This window comes from Ornithodoros turicata, chromosome 3, assembly GCF_037126465.1.
Source record: "Ornithodoros turicata isolate Travis chromosome 3, ASM3712646v1, whole genome shotgun sequence".
NCBI classification, from domain to species: domain Eukaryota; kingdom Metazoa; phylum Arthropoda; class Arachnida; order Ixodida; family Argasidae; genus Ornithodoros; species Ornithodoros turicata.
Window position 1 is genome coordinate 15834845 of NC_088203.1, and position 9285 is coordinate 15844129.

Below are 9285 nucleotides of genomic sequence, written 5' to 3' on the forward strand. Positions count from 1 at the left end.
GAGATATAACATAGAAGGGGGGCCTCCCTCAAATTTTGAATTATAAATCCACCCTGGATGCATTTTGCTCACAAGATGGCAACATGGAGCACATCGCAGGCAGCAAGTTACGAGCCCACGGCTGAAACGACGGACGTAAACATTTATTTTTCCAACGAAACACGTTTCAAATATTCCGTCACTCAATATCCTGGACGTCCTCATCCTCCAGCTTAACGTTATCTTCTTCCTGGAGCAGACGCCACACCTCCTCAGGAATGTTGCCTTCATCAATATCCCTGATGTACTGACGGTACTGCAAAAACAAAGAGGGGCGGGTTTAAACGCGTCTCACGAGGGGTTACGGGGTGCACGTACGAGATCAAGTTCGTGGCGTAGTGCAAGCACAGCACGCTCGCGACTCGCCACAAGCTCCTCGAGGTACTGGTACCGAAGCTTCTTCCGCGCCCGACACTCCCGTGCGCTCTGCCGGCTGCGTTCCAGCTTGACCTTCATGTCGATCCTCTTCCGCGCTCCCGACGAACCAGTCGAAGCTCTCCTTCCCTTCTTGCTGCCGCTGCCCGCTGCTGCCTGCACTCGGCCGCACTCCTGAAACGGAACCCTGCCGTTTTACCCTGTACCCCCGACGCGCACATTGGTTACAGAACGGCGTTGTTTGCTATGTTCAGATCCTTACCCGTTTGTATCCTTCCAAAAGTACGCAGTAGGGAACATGTTTGAGAATGCAAGGTTGCTTTTGTAGGCAGATTAGAACGTGTGATCACTGACTACTAGTCCATTTATTGCAAAACAAAGTGTTTGGGTTTTTCTGTATTATCTTTGTGTATGCAATGCCTCTGCAGGCCTCTGCCTTAGCAGGTGTATCTCAGCCATATCGGCAAGCATACTGCAGATGTATTTTTATTCGCGATGTATGTATTAATTTTCTCCAATTTTGTGACCGCTAAAAAATTGCGAAAAATTGTACTCGCGAACACAACTTGACATTGATGCCGTGGAAGGGAACAGACCTGGAAGTGCGAAATTAAATGCTCGCGAATAACTTCCCAAATGCGATTCGCAAAAATTAATACATCGTGAATAAAAATATGTTCGCAGTATCTCGCACAAGGTACCTCAGAAAGAAAAAAAAGTGAAAGGAAAAGAAGAAAATTCTGCCAGAGTGCAAATACAAGTCCTAAAATGAGGACAACCCAAGCTTAGTATGCGTCCTGGGCCGACTTCATGAGAAACTGTGCCAACAACCCAGGGAAAACAGGGAAAGCCGTTGGTAGGATTTGAACCCACTACCTCCCAGTCTTCAGCACGACCTTCGCTACTACCAATGAGCGTAACCTAAATAGTCTGTACACAACTTTAAAGTTGCTCGTAAGATACTCCCTTTCAGTTTTATTTTATTTTATTTTTTTTTCCGGGAGACATGAAGGGGTAGAGAAAGTTTAACCTTGCGTGTTTTTGGTTGGGCACCATACCACCTACATGTGCGTGCATTTCATCCAAGATATTCCCGGGTGCCCCAGTGCTTCCGCGGAAAGGACCAGGCTGCAGAAGCGGGCAGCGTCTTAGGTTAACTGAATACACGAGACAATGTGTTTGCCCTGAGGGTCATGTTGGTGAATGCCCTGGGTCTGTAGACAAGTGACAAGTGAATATAAAGAAGTTCAATAGGAGGGGAAGAGAGTGGGACGAAGAGAGCCCCGGCCCGAGTACCACGGACTATCTGGGTCTGTAGAGGCTAGGGGACAGGACCAGTGCCTCACAGAGTCGCAGCGTGTGAGGGTGGCTACAAGTGTTAACAATTGAAATGAATAGCTGCTCAAAACAGTAGACGTCGTTCAAGGTAGCTGACTCGTTCATATTTGTTCTGCGTGGCTCTTACTCCTCCTCTGAGCACCGTATCCGATACCCGTGCGAGCAATATTATCGGGTGAGATGTCCACGGAGGAGAGCGAGGATGAGAGCGAGGAGGAGAGCACGCAGCAAGAAGGTATCATGAAAGTACAGCAGTATCCGAACGAGTATTCGTTTTTATCATCACTTCGTAATACTGGATCTTGCAAATTGTAGCTTGATAGCACCTTGAAAGTAATTAGTTACTTTTGCGAGTTTTTAGTATTATACTGAAATGCTTTTCAAAGTTGAGTATTTAATCTACTCTACTCTGTTACTTTTGTGCCTGGTAATCAGTAACTTAATACCTTTTTTGGTATCTCGTACAAGTCGGCTATGGGTGTCTAGCCACAAACAATAGGGATAACTATGAGATCAAGCTTGTAGTACAGTGACCCACTGCAACAGTAAACGCTAAATACCAAGTAACAAATAAAGTCTATGGCTAAAGGGAATGGCTTACTACATACCCTACGCTACTTAACATTTCGAGACATATGTGAGCTACATAGTCTGAATATGCGCAGCACAAACATGGTTATCCCTACAGCTGGCTAACCTTTTCAGTGACTTTCATCTTTCATCATGTTTGTTTGTTCTGGCTCGGGAGAAGCATCACTTTTTAAAAAATTGCCTTTTTTTTTCTGCATATTGTATCCTTTCGAAATGAGACAAGTGCATGTTGATGGCTGTTATTGAACATATTGTGTGTGTGTGTTTATTTTATTGCGAGTTCTACAACCAGTTTTAATTACGAAGTGCTTGTGACCATGCCATACTTACAACAGCGCAGAGACCACAGCATAAAAATCCTTAGTCCTCCATACTTACAACAGTGCAGAGACCACAGCATAAAATTCCTTAGTCCTTGTACTTAAAACGAAAATAGAAACACCACTGAAGCTATCTAAATTTATTATGACATAAGTTTCCTGTCTCAGTATTCTTCCTTGGGGGTACAAATGTGCAATGCCATGTATTTGCCTTTACTGAGCCTCCCTGTGTGGCATAATTCAAAATCAAAGAACTTGAAACAACATTTTATTAAGGTCTTCTTTTCTCTTCATTTTTTCCCTTTTCCTTTCTCTTTTTTTTGGAAGGGGGGTTGTTTAATATTTGCCATACTTATGTGCCCAAAATTCTATCAACATCATCAAAATAAGCTGTTGATATGACACAATCCTTCATACGCCTGTTTTTTTTTTTTTCCCCCTTTTTCTACGAAATTCAATGACAAATTCAATGAAAACGGGAATCTAAGTGCGCATTACCATATGTTTGGGCAAGTTTGGGATAACTCACAAATATGATGCCTTCGTCTTCTTAATCACTAACTATCGGCACCAACGTTTCCATCTTGCAAACATTTTCTTTATTCTTTTGTCTAAATATGTGTAGTTCGACAGGTTCCTACCCATTTTATCCTTAATTATATATCTGGGTTACGAACAACCAGAGCGCAGAGCCGAATGCCGTTACATGTCTGGTATCCTATATAAGACAAGCAACGATTATATGATCTACCCGTGTGGGAATGCGAAAGCGTGTCAATTTTCAAGAACCAGAATACTAACACGCACAACTACGCACTGAGTGAAGCTGACCGTTCGCTCAACGCTCAACATTGTAACTACGCATCCCAGTTCAACGACGCAGTTAGCGACGCTGGTCGCGAAGTCTTGCTCGCTAACAGAAATTGGCCATACGGCTTGTAAAATCTGCTTTTGTTCAAAATCGCCACTGACCCAAAAATGCCAAAGAAAATATTGATTACTGTCGAAACTCCCGACAGAGACGTCTGCAATAACGGAACTACAGTGGCTATATCGTCTGCTAGCTACAACGCAAGGAGAATATCGGAACGACACTTTTCACTCGCACTATTTTTATATATACTGGGGGGGAAAAGCCTCCAAATATTCGAATAATCACACAATCATGATGAAAGGCCATTCACGTAGAGCAAGTCGTCCGGCGGGTCCATTTACAGCACATCACTGACAGACGATCGTCTAATAACTTTTCCATACCGAACACAGGCAGGTGCAAGAATGAATACCCCAGGAAGCTTTCCATGCGGGGAAAACACACTTTTGGCATTAGGATATTGAAAAGAAACTTACGAGCTAGGCTCTCCTTGCCTGACGCTAGCCACCACGGTTGCACAGCCCCCTACAGCGAATTTAGCGAAGCCGCCGAACGAGTCGAGGGGGATAGACGAGAGAAAGAGAGAAGACAAAGTGCGCACTATATGGCCATCTTCATATGGTGACTGAATGAGGCCGAAAATCAATTTTGTGATCATTAAGAATCATGACGTGCACTCTCTACAAAAGTCGGCAGTAGAATAACTTGCACGCAAGAAGTTTCTGCCCTGCCTTCTATATATGTATTGTTACATTATGCTTCTGGTTTCGCAATAGCATTTGGTCGATTGGCCGTCAAACAGAGAAAACATACAAAGTAAAACCAGCTTGATGTGAATATCAAGTAAGAAGAAATATTTCGACCAAGCACGAGTTTAGGAAATCTCGCAGTATTCTATTTGTATGTTTCTTGCTAGCGCGCTCCCTTCCCTAGCTATCGACCAGGGATGGGCAGTATTTAAATACATTGTAATTAAAATACTATTTAAAATATAAATACATGTATTTATATTTTATATTTAAATACAGACTTGAAAAATGTATTTATAATTATATTTAAATACCAATTTTCGGGTATTTATTCTTGTAAATACTTTATAAATACTCTTAAATACAGAATATACTGACTCATATCTTAACGTCGCCCTGCATTTGACCTTTCGGGAAGAAGGGCGAGTTTGGGGCGCAATTATGCCGGGTTTGCGCTAGCATGCGCATGCGACAAACCATTTTAGATGGCGAGTTTTTCGCTGTTGTTGCGGACAACGGTCGTGACTACCCGCTTCCGGTCAAGAGATCCAACGAGTCAAGAGATCCATCGAGTCAGGAGATCCAACCGGTCACGTGACAGGCGAGTCAAAAGATCCAAAGCGTCAAGAGTTCCAACACGGTCAAGAGATCCAACCGGTCACGTGACGGACGAGTCAAGAGATCCAACCAGTCAAAGCGTCATACTGGTCAGGATTCCCGACAGAACAGAAAGTCTATCCCTTACCATGTTCATTGCAGAACGATTGCGCTGTACGTAGTATTAAGTTAGGAAGTAATATGGCCGGTAACAGCGAAGACTTTTCGGTGTTTTCTCTCTTCTTACCACACACGCACAAAAAAAAAAGTAAGCGAGAAAATACTGTGGTTGCGCTGTAGGTTACGGCGGCGAGTCGAGTCCCCCTTTTGCCTTTGCACGTTTATGTCCCTTGGCCCTAGCGCCGTAACACGCTATGCTTGTTACCAAGAATATTGAGCTCAACTTACAAAGAATCGTAGGCCGCAGAGCTTAAAACTTATCCTTGACGCGTTCTTGTCATTGGCCCCCACCCTTGTCACGTTATTCTATTCTTTTACTGACCGTGCGGGAAAATACTGTCTGACTGTGCTTTCCAATCAACATTGACCTGTCACGTTCATTGACCTCATCCCCAAAATGCAGGGTATACTGCTGAACTCAGAGCTTCCTTTGTACTTTTGTGTCCATTGGCGCAGCCGTCCCCACGTTATGCCAGAACTGAAGTTTGTTACCAATAATAATGGGCCCAGCCGTAAAGTGCTTTGTCTTTGTCCGAAACACACACACACACACACAAAAGATGTTCGGGCATATGAAGCTATCTTTCGTACCCTGAGAGAGTCCATGAACATACGGTTCCGCCATGTAGAACGTGTGTCCACAACAGCGACTTGGCTCTTCGACTACGAGCCTGCTGTGATACGAGAAGTGTTTGAATAATCAACGTGTTTGAAACAGCAGCCGGCCCACCCAATGTGAGTGTATGTAGCCCACGCTAACTATAGAAATAATCTCTAACACGAAGCGCTGAAAAAAAAAAAAAAAAGACAGCACTTCTATAAATTCTGTGTTACAAACAGGTCGATCTTACAATGCAACCACCTGTTTTTTACACAAATGACATAAGAGAACTGTCGGCTTTTCTTTGACTGCGCTATGTGCAAAGTAAGTAACTAAGTCAGTAAAAATGAGATGTTGATTTGCCTCCTGCATTTGTATTCTATTTACACCGCACGTAAAACGAGTTCCTCGTATTTCGATACGGGTAATTTCTGCTTAGCGATGTTGGAGTTAACGACGTAACACAAAGGGGTCAAAAGATCCAAGGCTGGCGAACCCTCAGACGAGTCAAGAGATCCAACGGGTCAAGAGATCCCCCGAGTCAAGAGATCCATCGGTGGATCTCTTGACTCGATGGATCTCTTGACCCGTTGGATCTCTTGACGTGGAATCGTGACTACCCGATTACATTGTTCTACGAAGAATCTTCGTCAAATTTAATACAAGCATTTGTTCATCGGCACCTGTGGAGATGCTGTTCTCTTTTGCGAATCTGATTGTACGGCCGAACAGAAGATGCCTAAAAGAAGCAGTCTTCGAGAAATTTCTAATATTAAAATCGCCATGATAATCTAACAAATAAATGCTATTCTTTCTTGCTGATTTGTCCTTATGATCATAATTATTTCTATAATTCCAGATGACATCTTCCTCACAGTATTTATGGTAGTAGTTACGGTATTTAAATACAGTATTTATATTTTGTATTTAAATACTGATGTTGAAAACTATTTATGCAGAGTATTTAAATACCCCTGTCAACAAAGTATTTTGTATTTATATTTAAATACTCAAAAAATGTATTTATGCCCATCCCTGCTATCGACATCTAGGGAATAATTTGGTTCGACCATACAATAAAGAAAGACCACACATCGAGTAGACTGTACATCGATGGTGACAGTTCATTTGCTGCAAACGGCTAAATTCGCGATTCTCTGTACGAAATGATGCCTTTAACTAATTTATTTTTGGCCAATGGCATGTATGGGGATTTTTGTTTAAAGGCACGTACATCGCGCGCATCGAAAGCTTCGGATCAAATTCACGACTGAAGGATTGCAACAACAGAGATAGAGAGTAAAATCTAGCCTTGTCCTTCAATGGGACGTGTACGATATATGTTGCAGTGAGAGACGCACGAGATTGTCATCAGCCACAAGGGACTTTGGAGTTACGTAAGCCTTTTCAACAACGACTATCTCAGTCAAGAACGTTGACGAAACACTACCAACAAGGCGGAAATGCACTACAAGGTCAAGTTATACAAGCGAAACCAGATGTCAGTTGCGGAAATTGCGCAGGGCACCCAAAGTTCTACGAGACGTTAACATTACGTTCAATGAAAGGGCAACTTTCGCGTACACCATCTTGAAATTTCGGTGCAATGAATAAAGCGCGTCGGAATCCGTCAGTAACAGACCATAACGATCTCACCTGGTTAGCATAGTCGAATTCGTATTCGTCCGTTCCTGCTTGCATCATCCGGGTGACATTGGCATTGTTGTTCACAAGCAACGAAAAATGCTTCACATACCCAAGTCGGCGTGTGTATGTTTACCTCGTCAGATGTTTTGCTTGGATGTGAGCCGCTGAGATGGCGCCGCGGCAGTTGCGCACATACGGCCTTGAGATACTATCCGGATTTCCAATTTCCCACAGAGCGTCCGTATAAAACACAAGTGCGGGTTGTGCAATTGTGCCATAATTTAGGACGCAAAAGTTAGTCACATGGTTGAAATTGTAATCTCAGAATGAGCTATTTTGAATTCATTTGATTAGATGAAGACGTGTCGTACCGTATGTACCGCACAGCCCTAGACAGTAACACAATGCCGCATTCTACTTGCGTTTTCCTTTTCTTTTTTTTTTTTACTTTTGTGATTTTAGTACTTGCTCCCACTTGTGTGTCTTCTGCGATTATCTGTGACTTCAAGCGCCGAAAATTTGTTCGCTCTCCGTTCCCGTGCGCGCGTACTTGGCTCACATCATATATCATCATATTCTTCTCATGTATTAAATTACGAAGCGCCGAATAAGAAACATACCACTTCCTCGCTTGATTTTTTGTCGTTTTCTTGTCTGTGTATTCGCCATTAGAAAGAAAATCATAGAAAAATCAAACCGAAGTACGTGGTTGCACAGATCAGCCGCTAGGGGGCCTGTTGTCGCTATAACGCACCGCAACTTCTGCGCTTTCGAAATCGAAACTTTACGACGGTTTCAGAAGCCACCCTGCCAAAGGGAGAACGCGTATAATTTTACCAATAAAGCTGTCACAACTAAATAACTTCGACACAGTTTAACTCTGCACGTTCCCACGGACAGTTTTCGCTGCGGTTTTGATAACTATTCAGTTTTCAGTTCAAATGTTTTATTTTACAGCTTGTACAAAGGTATTGCCATACAAATTGGAACAAAGAAATGGAATACATTGCACGGCACGAATTAGAAGGATCAAACGCCATAGGCGTACTCAATGTTGATTGCTTTTCGTGTGCATGTTTAGAAATTAGCGTTTTGCTATTAGAAAAGAAGAAACGGAAAGAAAGTTGGGAAACGAGATCAGGAGGAACGTGTTCTCAGAACTGTTCTTAATCATTCGCTCTGCTTTTTTAGCCATACTTTCACCTTCTGCGGTTTTTAGTTCGCACAAATAGCTGCATTTTTTATGACTGCACAACATCGCTTTGTAACTGTGAACAACACATCAACATTGAATAAATGAAACGAGAAATGACGACTGCATTCCAACGGTACAAAGAAAAATTCCGTTAAGGTTATATTCCGAAGTAATAGCGAGAAGCTATATGCCGTTTTGTGTGAATAGCACCCAATAAACAACTGTGACAAAACTTGTCGCAGATGGCTCTATACCTCCCTATTCGAATATGCGTATGAATCTGTTTGCAAAATAATTGATGCAACATTGGGAAAACGTTACGATATGCCTCGTTCTACTGGGACGAAACAGAAAGGAGAAGGAAAACAACTGTCGATCATTCCGAAATTTGTTGCGCCGAAGTAAGTTTCGTTCGACGAAGGCATACCTTGAGCTTGAGGGAACGATAATACACGAAGAAGTAGACAAGACGAGGCTCAAACCTTCGTTTGTTTGTTTGTTTGTTTATGGGGGAAAAGAGAGGTTGGCCATGCTCAGCAGGCCTGCTGACTGTTCGTGAACTTCGGTTCGTGAACTTCAGTTCACTTCGTTCACTGCTGAAAGTTTCGTTCTCTGTGCGTCCATTTCATGTCAGGAAAACGGGACCGTACCTCACGAAGTTCGAAGCACAAAAATATACCCCGATACTCCGCACTATACGTGGGCGAGGTTAGTTCCTGCTCGTCGATACACATTATAGCTACCCTACCCTGCGAAGCGTATAGCGAGTAGCTAAGGCC

At 43.0% G+C, this 9285-nt stretch overlaps 1 protein-coding gene across 1 annotated transcript; it reads right to left on the bottom strand.

The window, feature by feature from the left end:
* Positions 1-122: 122 nt before the first annotated feature.
* Positions 123-7468, bottom strand: LOC135388201 (cAMP-responsive element-binding protein-like 2). Its single transcript, XM_064617597.1, has 3 exons — positions 7321-7468; positions 358-588; positions 123-295 (listed from the first exon to the last, which is right to left on the bottom strand). The coding sequence occupies exons 1-3, from the start codon at positions 7366-7368 to the stop codon at positions 179-181; spliced, it is 396 nt and encodes a 131-aa protein (XP_064473667.1). The 5' UTR covers positions 7369-7468; the 3' UTR covers positions 123-178.
* Between the last annotated feature and the right edge of the window lie 1817 nt (positions 7469-9285).

Excerpts from the sequence above, each read along its gene's own strand:
- LOC135388201 (XM_064617597.1), bottom strand. The coding sequence starts at position 7,368 with ATGATGCAAGCAGGAACGGACGAATACGAATTCGACTATGCTAACCAG. Across the intron at positions 589-7,320 it reads AATTCGACTATGCTAACCAG|GAGTGCGGCCGAGTGCAGGC; the intron begins GTGAGATCGTTA and ends GTTCCGTTTCAG. Across the intron at positions 296-357 it reads TACGCCACGAACTTGATCTC|TACCGTCAGTACATCAGGGA; the intron begins GTACGTGCACCC and ends TTGTTTTTGCAG.